At 35.5% G+C, this 25161-nt stretch overlaps 2 protein-coding genes across 2 annotated transcripts; both read right to left on the bottom strand.

Moving 5' to 3' along the window:
• Nucleotides 1-8752: 8752 nt before the first annotated feature.
• On the bottom strand, nt 8753-9382 carry LOC145954446 (uncharacterized). Its single transcript, XM_083068641.1, has one exon. The coding sequence runs from the start codon at nt 9380-9382 to the stop codon at nt 8753-8755; it is 630 nt and encodes a 209-aa protein (XP_082924767.1).
• A 7562-nt stretch (nt 9383-16944) lies between these two features.
• LOC109788780 (dnaJ protein ERDJ2A) lies at nt 16945-24905 on the bottom strand. The gene is made up of 11 exons (XM_020347602.3): nt 24750-24905; nt 23925-24150; nt 23689-23784; nt 23445-23565; nt 23214-23320; nt 22905-23122; nt 22185-22362; nt 21951-22070; nt 20513-20599; nt 18605-18715; nt 16945-18063 (listed from the first exon to the last, which is right to left on the bottom strand). Exons 2-11 carry the CDS (start codon nt 24108-24110, stop codon nt 17230-17232), a joined length of 2058 nt encoding a protein of 685 aa, XP_020203191.1. The 5' UTR covers nt 24111-24150; nt 24750-24905; the 3' UTR covers nt 16945-17229.
• Nucleotides 24906-25161: the final 256 nt, after the last annotated feature.

Genomic DNA, 25161 nt, shown 5'->3' with positions numbered 1-25161 from the left:
GACCTGTTCAGTTATATGGGTACTGAAGGTTCCTTCGTGGACTTCCTTCATTAATGATCGAGACTCCTCCTGACCAATACATCTTAATAGGACAGAATCAAAACTTTTCTTTTATAGAATGTCCTCATGTAGTATGAATCTGATAGCCCTTCGTCTGATTGTTTTCTTGTCGTTGTCAGATGCCCCAGCTGGATACTTCCCTTCTTTTTGATGTATTGATAGATGTCGAAATACCAGGGGTGGCCATCCTCTAAAGTTAGATGAAAAACATATAGAAGGGGGGGTTGAATATGTGTCTATGTGAACAAAGGAATTTTAAAATATTTTTCTTAAAAGACTATTTTTCGTCTAGTAAAATAGTATTAGTGAATGTTAAACTGAAACTGCCAAGATTAGTTTAACAAAACATTTTGCATCTCGAAATTTCATCTTCTGCTTAAGGAAAATACTTCTTAAACGAAAATGTTCTTTAGGATATTGAACAAGTATGGTTTTCATCTTAAGCTAGTTTTAATAGATGATAGGCATTAGACGAAGTTTTTAGTAAATTAAATTGACCAAATAAAGTGCGTCTGAAACATAAAAGTAATGTAGGCATTTTTTACTGGTTCACTCAGACTGAGCTACGTCTAGTCTCCTTCAAATGAAGGGTTCCACTAGATGTTCAATGAAGTACAAGTATTATTTGTTCAGCCTCTTCAAGCTCGCAGTGAGTATTATAGACCACCCAAGTCACGACCACTCCTGGTCTCAAGTATTATCAACCACTCCTAGCTCGTCAACTTCACTTGCTGATGCTAGTATTCTTTGATCAGCCACTTCTGGCTCCTAGTGAGTATTCTCGACAAACTCCTGGCCTGCTAGCTTCACCACTGGTGCTAGTATTCTTTAATCAGCCACTTCTAGCTCTCAGTGAGTATTCTCGACCAACTCTTAGCCCGTCAACTTTACTCATTGACGCTAGTATTCTTTAATTAGCCACTTCTAGCTCTCAGTGAGTATTCTCAACCAACTCCTAGTCCATCATCTTCACTCATCGATGCTAGTATTCTTTAATCAGCCACTTCTGGCTCGTAGTGAGTATTCTTTGACAAGCCTCTCCAGGCTTTACAAGTATTCTTTTCCTAGCCTCTTTAGGCTTTACAGATGATAAATGAACAGGTTTGGTTTCAGTGTTTAGGTTACTCTCATAGAGAGGATACATAAGTTGAATACACTCACTAAGGTTCATGTTCTTGAGATTCACACATGGAACTCCTTAGTCTATAGAGATAATTATACTATGGCACATATGACTCTATACGCTCTATCTCTGGTTTCGTTGCTTTGTGGGCTTGATATCACTCTTGTTAAAATTTCAATAGCCAAAAGCCAACCTTTCAAGGTTTGAGGTAGTGATATATATATTATTTTGTAGAATTTTCCCGTTGCAAGTGTCCGTTGAAGCAGATATAGTCGTATGACTAGTGTGATCTTTCATTTAAAGCTCAAGATTTTGCATTAAATATTTCTTCCTGTTTATAGACATTGTGTGAAGTCTTCTTTGCCTTGTTAGCAGCTGTGTCTGAATTTAGTACAGACCTAGGAACCTTTTTGTCCTTTTCTAGTCACGTAGCTGTAGAGTGTTGTCCTTATCTGAAAAAGTGATGTACTTTTTGTGACACATGCATGTTTTTACTTCTGATTTCTTTTCTTCTTCTTCTTTGATCACGCTATCATGTTGAGAGCATTTAAGTGATCGTAGATGATGCCTTGATTTGTCCTTTGAGACTTGATTCTTTAAGTGTTTGCGTGACAATCCTCGTCTGCGTTTGTTGTCCTATGTGTCTCAATCTATGATTTTTGTCTGAGCATTTGAGTTTAATGCTTTTACTTTCTTTTGATCTGGTCAACCTTATAGATGGACAGAGTTTGTTTTTGTCAAAAGTATCGTTCAGTCTGTGTTATCCTTTGTCTTGTGCGTAGTTGACTTTCTTTTGATCTTTGACTCATATTCGTCTGGTGCACATATTATACTTTGTCTATTCAGTAAGCTTGATTAGTTTGATTCTCATGATGTGCCTTACCTTGACTATTCTTCATCTGAGTTAACCATTTGGCTTTCTTTGATTTTTAATCCACTTTTTTCTTGTTTTGGCCTTTCATTTGATACTTCAAGACTTCGACTGGTAGTACACTTCTTCTTATATTTTGCTGTCTTTTCGTCTAGCTTGAAGCTTTTCTTCCTTTTTCTTGACACGTGCGCATTCTTTATTCCTTTACCTATCCTATACTTATATTTTTCTGAAACACTAGCACACTTGTTATAACTAACAACATGTATTATATTTGTCTCATTCAAAACCTTACTTGGAATTGCTTCGTCTGACTTAACATCCTCATTTTCCTCCAATGTACAATAGTAAGCTTGTGTCTTATGTTGTCTGATTCTGATGACTGGTATTTGATAAGTGTCTAATTAGTTTGATTTAATACTCACTTGAGACACTTATTTAGCACATTTTGTGTACATATTGATATTATTTTGATCTATATATGCTTAGACTCAAAGAGGTGCTTTTGATTAATGTTAGTACAGGGAATAGGAAGCCTTTGATCCAATTTGGTGCTTATTTTGTAGGTTTTGAAATCTGGAGAAGAATGGCTCAGCCATTCTAAAGCGCTCAGCGGAATCAGGTCAGAGAACTTCCCAAACTCAAGGCGCTCAGCCACTTCAAAGCGCCCAGCGGATTGGCCTTGGAGGAGAAGGAGTGCTCTCTGCCTTCAATCTGCTCAGCTATTCCCATCCGCTCAGCGGATTTCATCTAGGAACAAGGGGTGTTCTCTGCCTCTAAAGCGCTCAGCGGATCTCAAGCGCTCAGCCATTGAGGTTTCTTCATGGTGAAGAACTCTCAATCCGCTCAGCCGTTTCAAGGCGCTGAGCGGATTCTTCTCTTTCCTGCCTACTCTGTTTTAATTCTAGCAATTATAAAAGGGCAAGGGAGAGAGAGAAGGAAGAGAGAGACGAAAACAAAGAGAAAAATAAGAGCGGGGAGCACAGGAGGAAGAAAAAACAGAGTGGGAACGAAGATTTGGAGGCTGGATCACTTGGGAACGAGGATCAACTCCTTTTTCTTCATCTCTTCCTTTGTAATTTCTTCTTCCACTCCTTTGATCTTGTAAATGGCCATGAGGGGCTACATCTTTGAGGATTGGTCTAGATGTAACTACTAACTCTTCTTCTTCTTAAATATATATATGCATTTCATTTTCATTACTTGTGTTTGATTCTTCTCTTAATGCTTATATCGGCTTGATCACCCGTTGTATGATTTTTGGTTTTTGAATCCGGTTGGAAAACGTTTTTGAAAACCCGAACTGAATCTTGCACCTAAACATCTCTTGCTCTAGGAATAGACTTGATTTGTTTAGTCACCTTGTTCAAGTCATTGCTCTTAATGCAAAGTGTTAATCATAAAACATAGAGGAATCATGTTTTAGATTAATTACTTTAGGATTCAATTTTGAGGGATCTTGTTGAATTACTAAATGAACGTGGAAGTCATGAAGATGAAATCATATTTATTTTAAGGAAATTTAGGAGTTAGCAAGTGCTCTAGGGTCCAATCCTTGTTTCATATAATTGTTCTTATAACTTTTACATTACCGATTTAATTTTGCCTCACATTAGCTCACTTCCAATCATATCAACATCTCTATATTAATCATTAGAGTAAGAATTACTAAATTCTCAAATCCCTGAGGACGATACTTAAATACTACATCGAAACTTGGTCCGCTTGCCAAGTGGAGAGATTGCGAAAATCTTCATCAAGTTTCTGGCGCCGTTGCCGGGGATTTGGTGTTATTTAGTAATTCTTGTTCTTGTGATTTTGTAGTTTTGTAAATAATTTAGTTTGTGAATATTTATAATATATAGATATATTTGTTTTGTTGTGTTTTGTGGACTCACCTATATATTTACAAGTAAGTCAAATCATATGGGGCTATTGAACTTGAAGATCCTGCCACTGGAAGGATTTGGGTAGTAAATGGTCAAAGGCTCAAACAATATTTGGGTGGCGAGGTGAAAGACTCACCACCATTACTCATCTGAAGGAGCCATGGTCATACAGGAAGTGTCAAGCTAATGACAATAAAGAAGCGCTTACTGGGAGGCAACCCAGCTATTTTGGTTTGAATTCTCATTTTCATTTTAGTTTAATACTTTACATATGTAGTTATGCTTTTGAAGAGTTGAGTTTGTGATTTGATGTTTTGATGATGCATTCTATCAAATGTTTTGTTCCTTCAACATTCTCTTCTCTTGTGTTATGCTTTTTATAGTTTATTGAAGGTAACTGGAAGTGGGAGTGTGAAAGGAGAACAAAATGTGCTTCTTCCAGGTAAGTTTACAAAACTGACAAAACGGCTCAGCCGTTTGGCTGCAGTGTCTACTTTGTAGATAAATTTTCCTCACAGGGGGTAAACGGCTCAGCCGTTTCAAGGCGCTCAGCCGTTCATATCAGCAAAACATTTTTGTTGAGATTTCTACATCAAATGGCTGAGCGTTTTCAAAGCGCTCAGTGCTTTTCTTTATAATGCTCTCTGTACCCAAATGGCTGAGCGCCTCAAAAGGGCTGAGCGCCTCAAAAAAAAAATTGAGAAAGACCAATCCAAGAACAGAAAAGAAGTTATCCCTTTATTTGTCTTTCATTCCCAACACTTTCAAACCTGGTCTTCTCATTTTCTCTCGCTTTCTTCTCTTTCACACACACCATCATTCTCTTTGATTCAAGGTAAGTTTTAAGTTCTCTCTTTTGATTTCTGTTGTGCTTTCATGCAAATATCGTATTAGTATCTAATATGTTTTATGTCCACTTGTGGTGATGACAAAATTCTTTTTGGGAATCAAATTGATAATCTTTCTGGAATGAGCATTTTCATGGTTCAAGTTTTCAATGAGCATTGTTTGCTAATCTGGAAATCTACATTGTTGCACAAGTGGTTGTACATTTTTGACTTTAATTGTGTGCTTCAAGTATGTTCAAGTGAAATTGAAATGAGTCTGAAGTTGTTGACATCCAGGGCACTTAACCAAGCCGTGTGAGGGAGTGAGCCAAACAGTTGAAATTCATCATTGAGAGTCATCACTGATTCATGCGGTCAGTTTTGTTTGAGTCTCCCATGAGTTGCAGTTAAGCTATGCTTGGAATGTACTAAGGCAGTTGTTTTACTTAGCCAGGAACCAAATAGCCAACCCAAGAATTACATTGATCATTGATTAGCAAATTGGACCCTAAACAGAACCCTAAGCTTAAAAAGAAAAACCATGACTGTCCTTAGCCTTGTTGGTAAGAGACATTCTCATGAAATAAGTGGGTTTTGAACTAAGTTGGGGGTAGCTTGTATGAAGAGATCATATGGTTGGAGCTGAATTGTACAGGCAAAGTGTGTTCCTGTGTATATCTACATTACCCTAAAAAAAACAAAAAAAAAACAAAAAAACAAAAAAACAAAAAAAAAATATATATATATATATATGTATATATATAGAGTTAATTTTATAATCAAGGTTCCTTGTTATTAGTTCATCAATTTGTGTACAGTCTGAAAGAGAAGGAACCAGTAAATTCCTTCAAAAAGAGGGATGAAACATAAAGAGTCAAGAGAGTTCAAGCTAGTGCAAGAAATTGGAATTAACCCATATGAGTGAGAATGTCTCTTGTCAAACAGGCCTTCAGATTCCCAAAGAAAAACCAAATCTCTGATAGCCAGGCCACATTACAACCCTCTTAAGCCCTTAGTGATCCATGCTTAGTCTTAACAATAGACTTGTGGGAGACGAGTAACAAATCAGACTTAGCGTATTTTAGTGCATGAAATGAGAGAAACACTCACCCTTCACAACATATCATTGAGAGATACACATTGGTGAGGAAATTTGAGTGCTCTGGGTTGAAAACAATGGAAGATGAGTGAATATTTCCCTTGAGTGTGCTTGAGGTTCATAATTTTTGTTATCATGTGGGCACCATTTGTTGTAACATGTACTCACTGGATTTCATAAACAAGTTCATTGGATTCTTTGTAATCATGTAAGTGCGTTAACATATTTTTTGTGGGTGAAACTTTTAGTGATTCACTGGATATATAAACTAGTTATATTATACTCTTAGTTAAGACTTTTTGTTTGAGGACAAACAAATTTCCAAGTTGGGGGTAGCTTGATAAGTGTCTAATTAGTTTGATTTAATACTCACTTGAGACACTTATCTAGCACATTGATCGGAGTCGTATCCGGTCAAATAAATACAATTAAATGTAGTACTAGGAAGTGACTCCTAGGTCGTCTCCCAAGGACCGTCGTTTACTGTTAAAGGCTTAAACACACAGTAGGGGGTTTTGCCTTCAGGTTTTCAGTTCGTAACACAATAAAACGAAATAAAACAACAAGTAAAAATGGATTGGCTCCTTGTTCGGATTGTAACTCTTTTATCCCTGGTTCTCAAACATTACTCTATTAACCACTTAATCCTTGTTCCATCCGAGTTAACCAACTAAGCGAAGATTAACTCAAGATTTCCCTACACGAATTAAGCAAACGTATACAACATCAACCTCTTCACAGATTAAGCAACTATGGCTTGGAGCACAGCCCATTAAGCATGGACAGAGAGGTTAAATGGAGAAGAACAAGCAGAACAGAGACATACAAACATACCCAACCTCAAAGAGAGATTACAATCCACAACAAGAACCCAACCCAGGGGTTTTTTAGCCTTCCATATTAAAATGAAAACAGAAAACAAAAATGCAAGGCAGAGAAGGAAACGAAAATGACAATCTGTATTTCAAATGTAAAGGTTCAGTTCAGATACAAAATGCATATAAGAGGAGAAGAAGAGAGTAAAATGAAAATGGCAGCTCCAGGAGAACAAAACGTGAAGCTAGGCTACAAGAGAGCAAAACGTCTGCCCAAAAAATATGAAGGAGGCACTGTTCACGTGGTCACATCAGACCCCTCCTCTAGTGGCTGCCAAGTCAGCCCTAGCCTAAACCTAAAATGACTTAAAATGAGATTGGGCCCCAAAACAATTACATGTCTGACCCAATAACAATAAAATAGCCTAAAAACTAAAAATGAATGCTGAGGTGGAAAATGGTGCAGCATGACATGGCAGATGACGTGGAAGATGACATGGCAGCTCCTCTTGAAGTCCAAAAATTAATTCCAAGCTCAATTAATTATTAAACTGCCCTGAAAATAAAAATATGGAATAATTAGATCCAGAAAATTCAAATTAGTTAAAATGTGAATTACCGGTCCAATTAAAGCCCAAATGGAAAACAGTGCATATAATCAACAATTAAGCGCAAATCAGAGATTAAAATAAGTACAGAAAGTTAAGAAAATAGGGGAAAATATTGACTCATCACACATTTTGTGTACATATTGATATTATTTTGATCTATATATGCTTAGAATCAAAGAGGTGCTTTTGATTAATGTTAGTACAGGGAATAGGAAGCCTTTGATCCAATTTGGTGCTTATTTTGTAGGTTTTGAAATCTGGAGAAGAATGGCTCAGCCATTCTAAAGCGCTCAGCGGAATCAGGTCAGAGAACTTCCCAAACTCAAGGCGCTCAGCCACTTCAAAGCGCCCAGCGGATTGGCCTTGGAGGAGAAGGAGTGCTCTCTGCCTTCAATCCGCTCAGCCATTCCCATCCGCTCAGCGAATTTCATCCAGGAACAAGGGGTGCTCTCTGCCTCTAAAGCGCTCAGCGGATCTCAAGCGCTCAGCCATTGAGGTTTCTTCATGGTGAAGAACTCCCAATCCGCTCAGCCGTTTCAAGGCGCTGAGCGGATTCTTCTCTTTCCTGCCTACTATGTTTTAATTCTAGCAATTATAAAAGGGCAGGGGAGAGAGAGAAGGAAGAGAGAGACGAAAACAAAGAGAAAAACAAGAGCGGGGAGCACAGGAGGAAGAAAGAACAGAGTGGGAACGAAGATTTGGAGGCTGGATCACTTGGGAACGAGGATCAACTCCTTTTTCTTCATCTCTTCCTTTGTAATTTCTTATTCCACTCCTTTGATCTTGTAAATGGCCATGAGGGGCTAAATCTTTGAGGATTGGTCTAGATGTAACTACTAACTCTTCTTCTTCTTAAATATATATATGCATTTCATTTTCATTACTTGTGTTTGATTCTTCTCTTAATGCTTATATCGGCTTGATCACCCGTTGTATGATTTTTGGTTTTTGAATCCGGTTGGAAAACGTTTTTGAAAACCCGAACTGAATCTTGCACCTAAACATCTCTTGCTCTAGGAATAGACTTGATTTGTTTAGTCACCTTGTTCAAGTCAGTGCTCTTAATGCAAAGTGTTAATCATAAAACATAGAGGAATCATGTTTTAGATTAATTACTTTAGGATTCAATTTTGAGGGATCTTGTTGAATTACTAAATGAACGTGGAAGTCATGAAGATGAAATCATATTTATTTTAAGGAAATTTAGGAGTTAGCAAGTGCTCTAGGGTCCAATCCTTGTTTCATATAATTGTTCTTATAACTTTTACATTACCGATTTAATTTTGCCTCACATTAGCTCACTTCCAATCATATCAACATCTCTATATTAATCATTAGAGTAAGAATTACTAAATTCTCAAATCCCTGAGGACGATACTTAAATACTACATCGAAACTTGGTCCGCTTGCCAAGTGGAGAGATTGCGAAAATCTTCATCAGTATTTCGCATCCATTTTTATAGCAAACACGGATGACAATGTGACCAGTGCATCTGCCAATTGATTTTCCTTTCTCGGGGTATGCTCGAAGTTAATGGTTCGAATTGGGACATCAGGTCCTGCACATATGCTCGATAGGGGATTAATTTGTGGTCTTTCGTTTCCCATTCATCTCGTAGTTGGTATATCACCAAAGCTGAGTCGCCGTAGACTTCTAGTTTGGTGACTTTGTTATCTAGCACAGCTTGTAGACCCAATATACAAGCTTCGTATTCAGCCATGTTGTTGGTGCATTCAAAATCCAACCTTGTCGTCACTGGGATATGTTTTCCTTGGAACGATAGTAGTATGGCTCCTATTCCATGCCCCATTATATTAGAGGCCCCGTCAAAGAACATTGACCAGGATTCATTTTGACTTTGCTTTTCTACCTCATCCTCCAAAGTCAATATTTCTTCATCGAGGAACTCGTCCTTCACCACGTGTTCATCCTTGGTTGGTTTGCTTGCTAAGTGGTCGGCCAGGACACTGCCATTGATTGCCTTTTGTGAGACATATACAATATCGTATTCCGACAGCAAAACCTGCCATCTAGCAATCCTCCCAACCAGAACAGACTTTTCAAGTAGGTAGTTGATAGGATCCATTTTGGATATTAACTAGGTGGTATGTGTCAGCATGTACTGTCTTAACCGTTGGGTGGCCCACACTAGGGCGCAACATGTTTTCTCCAAGGGCGAATATCGACCTTCGTAGTCGATAAACTTCTTGCTCAAGTAATAGATAGCTCTTTCTTGACCACCAGCCTCGCTTAACTGTGCCAACATACATCCCATGGAATCTTCCAAAATCGTGAGGTATAGAATGAGAGGTTTTCCTTCAATAGAAAGCATCAATATCGATGGATTGATGAGACATTGCTTAATCCTATCGAAAGTGGTTTGGCATTCCTCATTCCATTCCATGAGTTGACTCTTCCAGAGTAGCTTGAAGATGGGAGTGCATTTGTCTGTTAGCTGAGATATCAAACGAGCTATATAATTCACCTTTCCAAGAAATCCCCTAACCTATTTTTCTATCCTAGGGGGAGACATTTCTATTATGGCTCTGGCTTTGTTTGGATCCACTTCTATCCCCTTTTCACTGACAATGAACCCGAGGAGTTTTCCTGATCGGACTCCAAAAGTACATTTAGTAGGGTTTAGCTTCAATTTGTACCTACTGAGCTGATTGAATATTTTTCTTAGGTGGATGAGATGATCATTTTCGTCTTTTGACTTAGCAATCATGTCATCTACATACACCTCTACCTCCTTGTGGATCATGTCATGAAATAGGGTTACCATTGCTCTCTAATAGGTTGCCCCTGCATTTCTCAAACCAAAAGGCATCACTTGATAATAGAAGGTACCCTAAGGAGTGATGAAAGAAGTCTTCTCTTAATCCTCGATGGCCACCTTGATCTGGTTATATCCCGAATATCCGTCATAAATGAGAAAATAGTGTTCGTGGACGTGTTGTCTACGAGCACGTCAACGTGTGGTAGGACTGGCTCGATTTAGATCTCGATAGTCCACGCAGACTCGCACCTTCTCGTTCTTGTTAGATCTCAAGGATACAGAGGTACGAGCTTATAGAATAGATCTCAAGGATGGAGTCGCCATCTGTCGCAACCCGAAAAATTTTGATCTTACAACTAATGGTTTGGACTACCTTTTGAAAATCTCATCAAGTAAGGAATACCCGGAAACCAGACTAATCCCTAATTAATAGTTTTGAAAAATGGCTCGTAGGAGTCGCCACCAATGTTTTACTCGAAACATTGGAAAAAGAAAGGTTTTTTGAAAATCCAATAATGGCCTTAATAACCAAAATTGGGTTCGGGAGTGATTACATGTAGGGAAGGTATCAAGCACCCCTACAACGCCCTTAATCGGTACCCAATGATGAAGCTAACATAAGAGATAATAATTTAAATATTAAGTCCCCTTTACTGATGATTATTTATATACATGAAATTTAAATTACACAAATTAACCTAGGATGTCTACATGATTATTTCCTTTATTATAACGATATTTAAAATAAAAGAGGTGGAAGATGGAGAAAGAGATCGGTGGATAATACCTCGTGGCAAGCTTTAATGATGTTCTTCAAATGTGGGATTTTTAGGTGTTTTGTGGCAACCTTTCACACTACACAAATACCTCACAAATCTCAAGAAATACAAAAGGAGAGAGAAGGAGATATTTTGAGCTAACTAGAATTCTAGACGAATTTTTCCAGCTAGCCCTTGGAACAATGCTTGAGTCTGCTATTTATAGACATCAGAAGTGGCCAGAACGGCCCGTTCCAGATTCGAAATGGTCCATTCTGGACCCCTTCATTATACGTTAATTTCATATCTAGAACGGCCTGTTCTTAAACCAGAACGGCCCATTCCATAGTTGAGTTTAACACATAACTACCTGTTCTAAAATGTTTCGTTCCATACTAGGGTTTTATACATTTTTTAGTATTCTAGAACGGCCCGTTCCAGTTTAAGAATGGCTTGTTCTAGTTTGGGAACAAGTCATTCCAGCTTGGGAACAGCCCGTTCCAGTTTGGGAACGAGCCATTCTGGCTTGGGAATAGCCCATTCTGGACTACTAAATCAGCATTTGTTGGGCTTTAGGCCTCCTGATGTCATGTCCTGTTGTTTCCCTGCTTGGGAGCTCATTTTCTTCACAAAATAGAAGTATATTTCTCAATTTACTTGTTCGGACGAAATTAGGTGTCTACAGGACTTAATAGAAGAATGGTAGAGGATTCACAAGCAGGACAGTGCCCAACAACACACACCCCACACCTGACGCGATACATCTATAAGACCACATTGGTCTCTATCTGGATTGTGCCTAGTGTGACCGAGCCCATGCCTAGCAAGAACACCACCGAGAGCTCTCTAGAGTGTACACATTTGGCAAGAGTCAACTCACACTCAATAGAAACATCATAGAAAATTCCCAGAGTTTTTGCGCCCAACGAGAGTCATCCCATGCCCGATGTGAGAGACCTTAAGATCTCGACAACGTCAAGAGTTCCCCAAGTGGCGCCTAACGACGTATTAGGAATAGCATGCATAGCAGAAAACAGAGAATTGCGAGTCACACTTCAAATCACCAAAACACACAATTCAATCGATAAGTGTGTTCTATATCATGCAATTAACATTCAATATCACCCAATTCACACATACAAGCAATATCTTTACTCAAAATCACATCAAGTTCCCTTAGGGTTTCCCATGGGAACCCAAGGTGTTGGTTCCTATTTACTAGAATCTAGAAGGGAGATTGATTAGATTTTATGCCAAGATGCATCTAATTACGAAATTTCTTGATTATAGCCTACTAAGATTTCAATACTCAACCTTTACTCAATTTGATTTAACAAATTACAGGAGACTACAAGGTACAATACCAATATATCAAACTTTCAATGTTAATGCAGCAAATTAATCACTTGTAATCAAGGTTGATTTTATATTGTAGACACCCAATTTCGTCCGGGGGCATACAAACAAGGAAATGGACCTCTGTTATGAAGGGAAGGAGCTCCCAAAGCATGCCAACAACAGGACAGGACATTAGAAGGCCCAAAATCCCAAACAATCTGGTTTTAGTAGCCTGGAACGGCCTGTTGCAAAACCATAACGAACCGTTCCCAATTTGGAACGGGCCGTTCCACGTTCCTAAAAGGGCCTAAAACCCTAGTTTGGAACGGGTCGTTCCAAGCTCCTAAAAAAGGGTTAAAAACCTTAACCAGAACGGGCCGTTTCGAGTTATTAAAATGGCCTAAAATCTCTTGTTTGGAACGGTCGTTCCAGTCTAGGCAATTATGTGTTAATATCACTTTTGGAACGGGTTGTTCTAATTTCAGAACGGGCCGTTCTAGTCACAAAATTAACACACAACGTTCGGATCCAGAACGGGCCGTTCCAATTTTGGAACGGGCCGTTCTGGACACTTTCTGAAGTCTATAAATAGACAGCTTGAGCACAGTTCTCAAGACTCCAAATTTCGTCCAGACTCCTTAGAGCTCAAAATTTCTCTCTTTTTTTCTCTCTCTCTTTTGTATTTCTTGAGATTTTGTGAGGCATTGTAGTGTGAAAGGTTGCCACAAAGCACCTACAGTCTTCCTATTTTGAAGATTCAATAGAGCTCATTCAAGAGGTATTTCAGTTAATCTCTTTCTCTCTTTTTTATTTCCTATCTATAATAAATATTGTTATAATAAAAATAATCATGTAGACATTTTAGGGTTAATTGTATAATTTAAATTTCAAGCATGTAAATAATTATTAATAAAAGGGAATTTAATATTTCTATTATTATCATTTATAATGTTAACTTCATCATAGGGTACCAATTAAGGGCGTTGTAGGGGTGCTTAATACCTTCCCTACACGTAACCGACCCCCGAACCCAATTCTGGTTATCAAGGCCATTATTGGATTTTTAAAAAACCTTTTCTTTTTTCAATGTTTTGAGTAAAACATTGGTGGTGACTCCATGAACTCAGTTTTCAAAATCATTAATTAAGGATTAGTCTAGTGTCCGGGCATTCCTTAATTGATGAGACTTTCAAAAGGATATCTAAACCATAGGTCGCAAGATCGGAAATTTTCAGGTTGCGACATATATTACAAACTTCTTAATCAATTTCAATTACAAGAATAATATTCAAAGTATGAGTGGTAATTGAAACAAAATATCTCATAAATCTTTGAATTCTTTAATCAAATTCATAACAAGATTATTAAAGAGATAAGGGTAAGAAGATAAAGAATACAAAAATTTATATTGGTTCAGCTATCCACTTGGCCTACATCCAATTTTCTCTGATTTGGCACCTCACTAAATCAAAGATCATTCACTATAATATTGTTTACAAATACTATGTGCACACAATATTACAAGAATGCTAACACACATCAATCTTGACACTATAAAACGAAAAAACACAAATTTATTCAGCCCACAGAAATTACTTGAGAAATCCCACTCAAGATTTCAAGATCTCCTATTGAGACACCCTATCTTAAGAGATACATCATACAAAATGAAAATACAGTTTAAAAGATCATAAAGATATCACCTAATTTGTATAGACATTGATCTTTCACAATTGAATTCACTTCTTGAATTTCTTCCTTCAAGAACACATGTTCAATCTTTGCACTTTTTGTATTTAAGAAAAATTTTCTTTGATCAGCCTTTGATTCTTGTTTCTGAAAGTATTCTTTTTCTCTAATGTTATTTTTCAAAAAAGTTCTCTTTTTAATTTCATAAAAGATAGGTATTTAAAGTACAAGATGTAAGTCAGTTATAAAGAGTCCTAACACGAGTATTTGTTACCTGATATGGTAATTGATTACTAGTTCATCTTAAAACTAAATTTTGAACATAAAGGGTCAGGGTAATCAATTACGGGACATGGTAATCGATTATCTTAAGCTTCTCAGAACCCATAATTGTACTTCATTCTGTGGTAATTGATTATCTCCTCTAATAATCGATTATCCCGATGAAAATCTTGATTTTCAGTCTTGTTTCAAGCAAGAGACACTATTTTAATCTATTACCAACTCTGGTAATCTATTAACATAGAGGGCATTTGAATATCCTTTTCCAGTAACAGACTTGGTAATCTATTACCTTGAATGATAATTGATTAATAATGTTGCCTTGAAAACTCTTGTTTGAATCATATTTCTATGTTTAAACACTTGGTAGTAAATTACCTTTTGATGATAATCTATTACTTTATTTTTATACATGGAAATACTAAGTAATCAAGTTATTGGTTTCTTGAAAGCTCAATTAGTTGTTGAATGAAGCATTCATCATCAATTATAAACAAACAAACACACACATGCCTATATCTATTACAATCAATACATTATCCTTTTTCATAGGCTTAAGCAACATCTATACAATACATCATCAAAACTAAAACATTCTTTAGGAGTCTTCAAGATGTCCCATCATCTCAACACTAGGGACCTCGGATCATACAATTACCATCCAAAACATAAAATTGATTATAAACTCAAACAACTCATGTCATTAATTATGTACAAGAAGAATAAGAAGCGAAAAAAATACAATTAGGGAAAACTCCTCATACATGAATACACAACATACACAAGATTGGGAGTCAATTCCACTATCCAGTATACAAACTCACCCAAAGCAAGGTTTCTCACTCCCCCTTACTTGGATGAGTACTAGACGACGGGTACACGGTTCTAGAATGATTTTCTTCTTGATCTTGTTCTCCAAGCTCTAAAGCGCAACTCGTGTGTAAAAAATAAGGAACGTAAAAACTTATTAGAAACCCTTCTTTTTTAAACCTTAACCTCCCTTTACCTCATAGTTAAAAGAATTAACTATAGTTACAAATTTTCGTCCCCTCAATTAATTTAAATAAATATTTAATTAAAACACTTTATACTATATTCTAAAATATATTAAATAATTAAATAAATATTTAGCAATCCCTATTAATAAAATAAAATACCAAAATTATTGAGAAAATACTTATATTATATTTTATGAGAAATGAGTGTTACACATAATTTTTAAATTATTAGATTTTAAATTAGATTGGCTAAAATTGTACGATTATGATACTCAAAGGATTAAAATTATTTAATTAAAATTTAGGGGACCAAAATTACTTAACTATAATACTTTAAGGACTAAAATTACATAATTAAAACCTTGAGGGACCAAAGTTTCACAATTTTAATACTTAGGGAATCAAAATTGCAATTAAGTCTTTGTAAAAAAAAAAGTTACATTTTAGTATCGAATTAATTAAGATACAAAATACTTTTAAAATTAAAGTTAAATTAGTTATAATATACTTTAGCCTACTTAATATTAATCAAATTAGTTATAACATAAATTTCCTTTTAAACTAAAATTAAATTATGATACAGGTTACTTTTATTTTAATAATAATTGAGCTTAGTGATCCACAAAAAAACTATATTTGAGTTCATTTTAATACATGTTACTTTTTTAATTAAAATATTGATTGTTGTATAATTTACCATTTTTAATAACAAATAAATTCATTATGATGCAAATCACTTTTTTAAATGGTAATCAAATTAATTTTGATATAATTTTGTAATTACAATGGGTATTTGCATCATAATTAATTTAATTACTATTAAAAATGGTAATTTATATTATAATTTAATCAATTTCAAATAAAAATATATTTGTATAATTAATTCGGTCACTATTATAATTAATAAATTATATTGTAGTCAATTGTTTTACCAGATATTGTAGTTAATTTGATACTAAAAGGTATGTTTTATACATACATATAAAAAATAAAAATAAAAAACTAATAATAAATAGCTTGTATTTCAAATTAACTACATAAAAACTTCTTTCCGATGTATATTTCATTGATACGGGAAGGTGTCAAAATACTTAACCCAACGAAAATTTGTTTCAGTTGTAATACATAAAATCATAAACCACTAGGCTTAGCGGTGAAAGGCTTAGGATAGTATGTGTAGGATCTTAATTCTTGTACCGTCATTATAATTTCAATAAATAAAAAGAAAATACGTAGCAAACTCGAGTTTTCATTGGGTATTGTTCCCAAAAGTAATTGTTCACAATATTTTTGTCAGGGGCATTTTTGTTAAAAACGAAGTTGGGGTGTGAATTAAACTAAAAACAAAGTTGAGAGAACTGAATTTAACTACTCAACATTCAGAATCTTACCTACTCAACTTGCCACTGCAGCCCATTTCTTAAAATGAATTACAATCAGAGATGATATCTAATTCTATTGATGGACCGAAACCAGTACTAACTTTCTTTCCAAAATAACAACTATCCATAATATATGATTAAAAATAAACTATTTTAGATTGCAAGATTTAAACATAAGAGAATAAGATATGTACTACATGAATTAAACACAGGTTGCACTATTTTCTAAGGTGCAAAATTGCTTTTTGCATCACGTTTGGATTCTTTTTATCCAATTCAAAAAAAAAAAAAACGTATGAAAATTACTATTTTTTTTTCTTTTAATAATACCCCTTACCTAATTTTACCATTCTAAACATAATAATAGAACAACAACCAGGATGAATCCTTGAAGTTGAGATGATTAAATGAAATAATCGACATTAAGACTCAAATTTCTCGATAAAACATTTAAAAAGTTGTACACAGGCATTAAATCAAAATTCAATCTTTAAACTCATGATCTACCATCCTTTAAATTTTCAGATAATATGACAATTTAGTCACGATATCAGCTGGAACTAGGATAAGAACGAAAGTCCAAGCATCAACGCAGTCCAGCTGATAAACAAAATGGACAATATACCATTACTGCTACAGTTGATTGTTCTACCATCCATGAGGGGAAAAGATGAAATTTATGGTTCTATCATGTTAGAAAAGACTTCTCATTCTTCATCAGAGCCTGAACTTTCTGCAGCTTTACCATGTTTATTCACGGTGCCATTAGCAGCTTGTTGCTTATTTTTTGTGTTTTGATCATCTTCTTCATCTTCACTGTACTCACTCTCGTAGTCATCATCATACTCTTCATCCTCATTGTCTTCATCCTCCTCAACTCCATCCTCCATGATAGGTCCTTCATCAGCCAAAACAGCACCCCTGGTGCCAGCCCGAGTCCGTTTCAAAACTTTGAGCTTTAAGTTTGTCCTTCTGTCACAGCCCAACCAAGAATCACACAAACAATAACAAGTCAAATTGTAGTTACCCTCTGACGGGGCCTGGAACTTGCCCAATACCAATCTAGAGCCCCCTTTCACTTTCTCTACTGCTTCTGCAACTGCCCTACTGGTCTCCTTCACATTTGCTCCTGACCCCTCCATAGATTCCTCAATTGACTTGGATGCAGCGGTTACAGCAGCAGCTTCATCCATGAAACTAACCTTCTGAGAAAACCACACATTATTTGAAACAGAATCCGCAAGCAAAAACCAGTAATTTTCTTCCTTCTGAAATGGGTAGTAGGGGGCATGTGGAAGAGCACCAATCAGACCATTACCCCTTTTAACATTTATCCATGCATGGATAGTCACAATGTCACCCTCTTGTATACCCTCTTCACCTTCAGTCTCACAAGTTACCTCAAGTGTCAAGGAAGGCATCATGTCCAGTACCATCTCAATGTCTTGCACTTCAGCAGAAGATAAACCACCTGTTTGAACAAGCAGCTCTGCTCGCTCTTGAGAGTCCATGTCATGAAGTTCCTGAAATGTTCTCACCTTCTGCATATCAAGAAGGAAAATGTTTAGGTCCAACACTCACGGTCACATGACCAATTTGGAAATTCTATATGACCATGTAATAAAAAAACAATTTGAATTTCAAATAGCTGGCATTTGTCACTACACACCATACACAACTTTGGACTAATTGTGCAAAACAGAAATAGCTGTGCAGTTTTAAAATAATAATAATAAGAAGACAACGAAGAAGAAGAAAAACATTATTCTCATAAAACTAGTAATTCAGTCACCAAGTTACATCCACAACTAACATGAAACCCAATACGAATAATATCCATTTCTCAATCTTGAGAACACTTGGCATAAATAAAATTTCCATTGAATTGGATCCAACAAGTAGCTAACTAGCTACAGTTATCCCTAAGGAAAGTGTGCATAAAAGGTTGTCAATATCTTAACTCTGACAAGATCTGTAGACCATGAAACTGCAGGAAAACAACATGGACACAAAAATCCAGATCTGGACCAGGGAAATTTAATCATTAATTAGATGACAAGGGCATGTATAATGTAGACATACCTTCCGGGCCACCTTCTTAATAGTAGTCTCACTAATATGTGGCAACTGCAGAAATGGTGCAATGCCTTCAGGTGATCCACCAGTAGTCTTTCTAGCACTGAGAGGAACAGCCTGCATAGTCATAAATCAAGAAACGTATATTATATAAAAATTAAAAAAAAAATTAATAAAAAAGAAAAGCTGAAAATATTAATTGATAATATATTCAGTTAAAACAATAAAAACAAAAAACAACAATGAAAACTGCACATTTCCATATATTATAAAATTATACCAACAAGCCATCCTTACAACCTAAAATAAGAACATATCAATATGTGAAAATTTTGTTTACCATAACCCAATTGTGTTGTTTTGAAGAGACGAGTTAGACAACAGCATAACTAAAAGATGCTAGAGGAAAAAAATGAAAAACTTTTGGTTCCCATTTTAATAGTAGGATGATCTATGATGCCAACAAGTACAACTATAATTTAAATGCTTTTATAAATTAAAATCATATTAATTATTACAAATAGAAAACCTGTATCATGTGATGTAAGTTCCTCTCCTATAATAGCAGACTGTAAAAGAAATGAGGAACTTGAGTGAATATTGACCATCCTTAATAAATCCTCTAATTGCCATTTCTATTTTATACTCGTAGTTTTGCAAAAGAGACCGATGAAATTATAGGGATTTTATGTAGAGAGGGAGGGAGGTAAAGAGAAACAAAAGAGAATCTATTAAGAGTCCCACATCCAGTAGACTAAGAAGCCCAATGTGGTAGTTAAGCCATGAGGCTCTCCCACCTAATTGTCTTTTGGGTTAAGCCTTCCTCTTGTGCCTAAGTCTTAACAATTGGTGATCTACAGAGAGTTGGAATAAGGAAAAAGCTACTAATAGGCAAGGTTAAGATGTAATACCGAATACTTATAGAAGAGTGAAGCCATCAAAGAAAAAAAGGTTACCATTTGTTCAGTGTCGATTTACCGTGGACGTCAACTCTTAAGTGGATGAGAATGTTAAATAGAAAAAGAAGCTCAATATAGTACTTAAGCCATGAGACTCTCTCACCTCATGGACTAGTATTTTGGGTTGAACTCTCTTGTAAGTTGTACTTATGTCCTAACAGAATCTAAATAATACTATATTGTGTAATTTATTGAGATATAGTGTGATTAAAAACATAACTCATAATCCTAAACAAATAAGGAAGCAAATCATGAAATACAAGGAACTACAAAAAACAATCCTAAGAGAAAATCCAAAACACTCTAAATTGCACCAATATATTATGATATTTTTCATATATTCTATCAGAGACAAAAAAAATGTTGGGGTTAAAGTTACAATTAGATTATATATATTAGTTTTTCATTCTTTGGATAGAAAAAGAAATATTATTAGAAATGAAAGGAAAAATACAGGGGAGGATAAGGTATTGTCCAAAAAGACACAAAGCTGAAGAGAAACAAAAGTACCCTCCCCCCCCCCCCGCCAACTGGAAATAGAAAACAAGCAAATCCAAAGGAGAAACATAAAAAGGAACTGCCACAACTGCCCCCAAAACCCTCCTAGGAAAGCTCTCCATCGAACGGTTGCAACAAAGTGAAAAACTACTAAAAAACACAAAGAACACTCCCTTTAGCCTTAAACAATGAAAACAACTTAAAAAGAGCCAAGCAGATCATCAGAAGCGTAATGAGCATGGGATAGAGACTAACAATTACAACTTACAAATGAATGACAATAATAAATAAAACGAATAGTCTAGTATCCCACAGTATTGGGTATAGTGAGATAAATCAGTAAATGTAACACAGAAGATGACTTGCTTAAGACTAAAATATATGGAAAGGTTCAATTGGAGAAAATAAAATGACTGCAGGTAGCATATATACTTAGCTCTGAACTTAGATTCATTACCTGGATAATACATTGAGAAAGCTCAACAACCCCAATTGCAGGCCTCAGCCATCCATGCCCCTGAGCATTCCGTGGTATAACTGCCATCTTTTAAAGAAAGTAGAGCGTTAAAGAATGTACAAAAATGCAAATAACACAGTTTCATGACTATAAATCCAGAAATAGAAATATCATGTCCATCATAGAAGAGAATGATGACAAGCAAACTTGAGGATTACAATGTGCAACCAGTATATATCATATGTACATCTTTCATGATAGGTATATGACCTAGTTTTGGTATTGTAAATTTCAGTGGTCCAGTTATCCTACTTATTTCTCTAATTTCTTTGTATTGGCATTAGGAAAATACTAACAGCCACCAAAAACATTTTTGTAAAAACATGCGTGAATAGCCTAAGAGAAATGACATATGGTCTGTATCTTTCATTTAATAAGGTTTTCAGATATTTGCCAGGAGAAGTGATTGGTTATATCTTTGCCAAGTCATTCGTGGTCAAGTTTGAGAATAGAATTTTGTCACATATAGAACCATTTTTTACATAAATCTATCAATAACATAAACATGCATTTCATGAAATTAATTACTACCTGTATGCAGTTCACTTTTACAATATAACATTGTTCCATGTCACTTGCAAGGGAGGCAAACTGAATATTTCCCAGATGTTAGCTTAAGGTGTTTGAATAAAACTTATTTTGCTTCTACCAAAAGGGGAAAAAATAGTCCTATAAAATGGAATTTTGATGTAATCCACCTCAGCAATAAACTTCCTTGTATCACTGTACTTGTTTTCTTCGAGATACAGGAACTTAGAAAGGAAGATTAGCAGTTTGTGTATAATCTACACTTCACAGTTAAACCAGATTGCCTGTAGGACCAGTCTAAAATTTTGCATCTTACATTCAAACTCACATTTGAAAGTTGCCTAAGAGTCAACAAACATATAAATCCATAAGCTGGACACCAGGCACTAGCAGAGATGAGAACATGCAGGATATGATTCTACTTATATAGGGCAATTCTCATAATTTAGACTATTTTGTTTTCAATTTGGAGTCCCCAGCGTACATTTAAAAAGTAAAACTAAAAATGCCTATTATTTACTCTCTCTTTCAGTTGGGTTCATTTGAAAATGAAGTTTTTATCAATTTTGGCTTGAAACTCAGTTTGAAAAGGAAGTAAAGGGAAAGTTGCCTTTGCAAACTCATGTTGCATTTGCAAACTCATTTTGCAAAATGAAGTTCATTCAAACTTAAGTTTGCAGACTTTAATCCAAACATGCACATTGTGTTTCAATACTTTTTTATTGATGCAACTTTTGAGTAATGACTGCAATTTGCTAAATCCAGTGAAGACTTGAAGTGAACAGCAAATTAAGAAAACATGAGCATGGAGACTACTTATATACATAAGATCAAGTACTGAGTCAGTCACCTTCATTAATTCTTCAAGAAGGCGGGGTGCTGTTTCTAAAATTCGTCTGAAATCACTTTGTAAAGATGGAGACAAGGCTGCAAATTCACGGGTCAACTGAGCTTGAACTAACAGCTCTGTCTGAGAAAATAGCATACATGTGAGCACATAAAGGGTTATCATAAATCAGAATAGAACACTTGTTATCCAAAAAAATAGGAACACTTCAGTTGGCTTGGCCATACAAAAAGATACCTTAACCAGTGCAGGATGCTGCTTCCAAAATTTAGCTTGCTCCTGCTTGATGTTCTTGAGGTCAAGATTCAACTCACTTCTTACCAACATAAAAAGTTTCTGTAGTGGTTCATCATCAGTCCTACGAACTGGAATTTCCATATATTCAGCAGCCTTGATGAAGACATCCATGACTTTGCTGTACAACATAACAGTCACAAATAAGAAACCTTGAAAAGTTTTGAGTATAGAAGATAGCTGCTGTATGAATGAGGGGAAAAATAACTCGATTTTCAATCTATTATAATTTGGTATTCCCAAATACCAATGTCTTCACCAGTAGTATATAATAGAATGAGTTAAATAAAATAATCTGTTACAGATTACTTAACCATTTTCTTTCTGATCTCTGATAAGTAATATTAATATCCCAATATTTCATCAATATTATAGTATTATTCAATCTTGTAAAATTCAGTATGGAAAGGGGTTTAAAAGTCTTTTTTGATTTTGTACAAGCATCCATTTGCTAACTAACACATTCACAGTCATATGTCTCATTTGAACCTCATGATGATTCAAAAACATAATAAACATACATCAAGAACAAAATTTAATGAACGGAAATATATTAAATGGCTATAGCTGACTGCATAAAGTTTGGTTCTTGGTATCCTCAAAGAATTATGATGAGAATAAAGACTAACACAGCTTAACCAGATAAACAATGTATATATATACCTGGGGGCCAAAGAAGGCTTCATGAGGTAATAGTAAGTAGAAAGTGTTTGATGCATCACATAGTTGCCAGTATACTTTGACGATCTGGAGAGATAAATTACAGCAACTACTAATGGCAAGAGAATACACACACCAACAATCCAAAGCAGAAGTATTCCACCGGATGCCCCATCAATATTTAGCAAGAATTGAGGTAGAGCTATACCCATTTGAAATCCCTGCAATAGAATATCATAAATATTTCAACAGCATGAAAACAAAAAGATAACTAGCCACTTAGCATTTTTCCGAAACCTTTTGTTTTATTACCTGCCTGCCATCAGGATGTCCATATTTTTCATAATTTTCACGAGCTATTGGATCTGTAAGAGCTTGATAAGCCTTGGCAATGTACTCAACAAAGTACTTGTGTGCCTCTAAATTAAAAAAGGATAAAGATAAATCAGTTACATAGGTAATTGCAGAAAGCCCACATTCCAGCAAACATCGAAGTTTGCATTGAGAAATTAATATCTTTTAAACAACTGAAACACCTTCAACCTGGATCTGGATTTTTATCCGGATGGTACTGAATAGAAAGTCTCCTATATTTTTTCTTTATATCAGACTCCGGTGCTCCAGGCTCTAAACCTAGGATACTGAATGGATCAAAAATTTCAATCTGCATAAAATTTACAGGAGAAATTTCAGAACATATACCATTGGAACACAGCCAATAAATAAAATGTTTTACCACAAATACAAGAGGAATAGCTGAATGAAATTTAACGTTTTAATTGTTTACCTCCCGACTCATGGTCTTTATGTAATAAACCAGAATAATCATAACCACCCAAAGCAGTAATAATGTCATGTTACTACACGTTGAGACATTCGAAATCTGCAAAATCAAAGGGGAAAGAGAACAAAAAATCAGAAGGAGAAATGAGAGGCAACAGCAGAATTAGATTAAACACAAGTAAACAACTAAGCAATCATTCAATCAGATAAAGAAATACACACAGCAGAAAATGATCATACCCTCTTGAATATCGATTTATGGTACTTCCCTGACCGCGAGCATTCAGAGCACTGACAGTGTATGCTCTTTGATTTTTTGGTGGCGAAGCGACACAACTTTGTTATTGTATATGGCACTATAGGAATGGCCATTATTGTCAAAATGAATATTGGGAACAGTGCACTATTCTCCTCTGAAGCAGCCATCGTTCCCTTCTGTACCCAACAACCTCGAAATCTACCAGTCCTGCAAAGACAACTCTTGTTATTGCCCACAGCCCAATCTTTGGTCAGAAAACAAAGCAATTATGAAACATTCCACAGAAACACAAGAACCAGAATACACCCACACACACACAACAATAAAAATAGATTTCTGCAGCATTCACTCTGGGCAAACAAGTGGCAAAAGACCAATCTGAATTTGAAAAAATTGAGATTATCAACGAGTGTCCCTCATGAGAAACCCAATCTAGGTCTCTGCATAGAGGTTTTCCAAAGCATGAGAGATGCCAATTGGAAAACACAAATCATCAAATTCGAATCGAAAACAGCACCATAAAACTAATCCTCCCTCCCCTCACACACAAAGCAGCATCAAATACAGTTAAAGACTGATAGACTAAACAGTTCAGACAGTCACAAGTGGCAGAAAGTGCGTGGATTCAGAACAGCCAAAAACCTAAATTGGCACAAATTGGGAAATCCCGAGGTTTAATTGACGAAAGCAGAGAGCGAATCGAATTGAAACGGAAGCAGAAAGGAAAACTGAACAAGGAAAGTGAATCACAACGAAACCAAAGAGATCGAGAACACAAAAGCATGCAATAAGAGAGAGAATGAGACCTGGGTCTTGGGATTCCAAAAGTTGAATGAAAGGTCAACTTCGATGGGAGAGGAAAAACGGAGGAGATGGAACCTGGGAATGCAGGAGTGAGTGAGATGAGATCGCGGCAGACACAGAAAGAGAGGATTTTATTAAATATTTTTACTCATTAAATATAATTCTTTTTAGTAGCGACGATATTAGTGGAAAAAAATATATTATACAATTTTAATCTTGTCAAATTAATGAATTTCTCAGTCATTTTAGTGGATGAAAATATTTTCTCTTTTTTACGTTATTTATAAGATACCATGGTTATTTTTATAAAACGTTGTTTGATACTTTAAAAAAAATTATAAAATGGATTGAATTAGACTAATTAATGATCCCACGTCGTCTCTTACTAATTAATGATTTATATATATCATCTCG

This window comes from Cajanus cajan, chromosome 1 (assembly GCF_000230855.2).
Source record: "Cajanus cajan strain Asha chromosome 1, NIPB_CcT2T_4, whole genome shotgun sequence".
NCBI classification, from domain to species: domain Eukaryota; kingdom Viridiplantae; phylum Streptophyta; class Magnoliopsida; order Fabales; family Fabaceae; genus Cajanus; species Cajanus cajan.
This window is presented reverse-complemented; position numbering and strand designations above follow the sequence as displayed.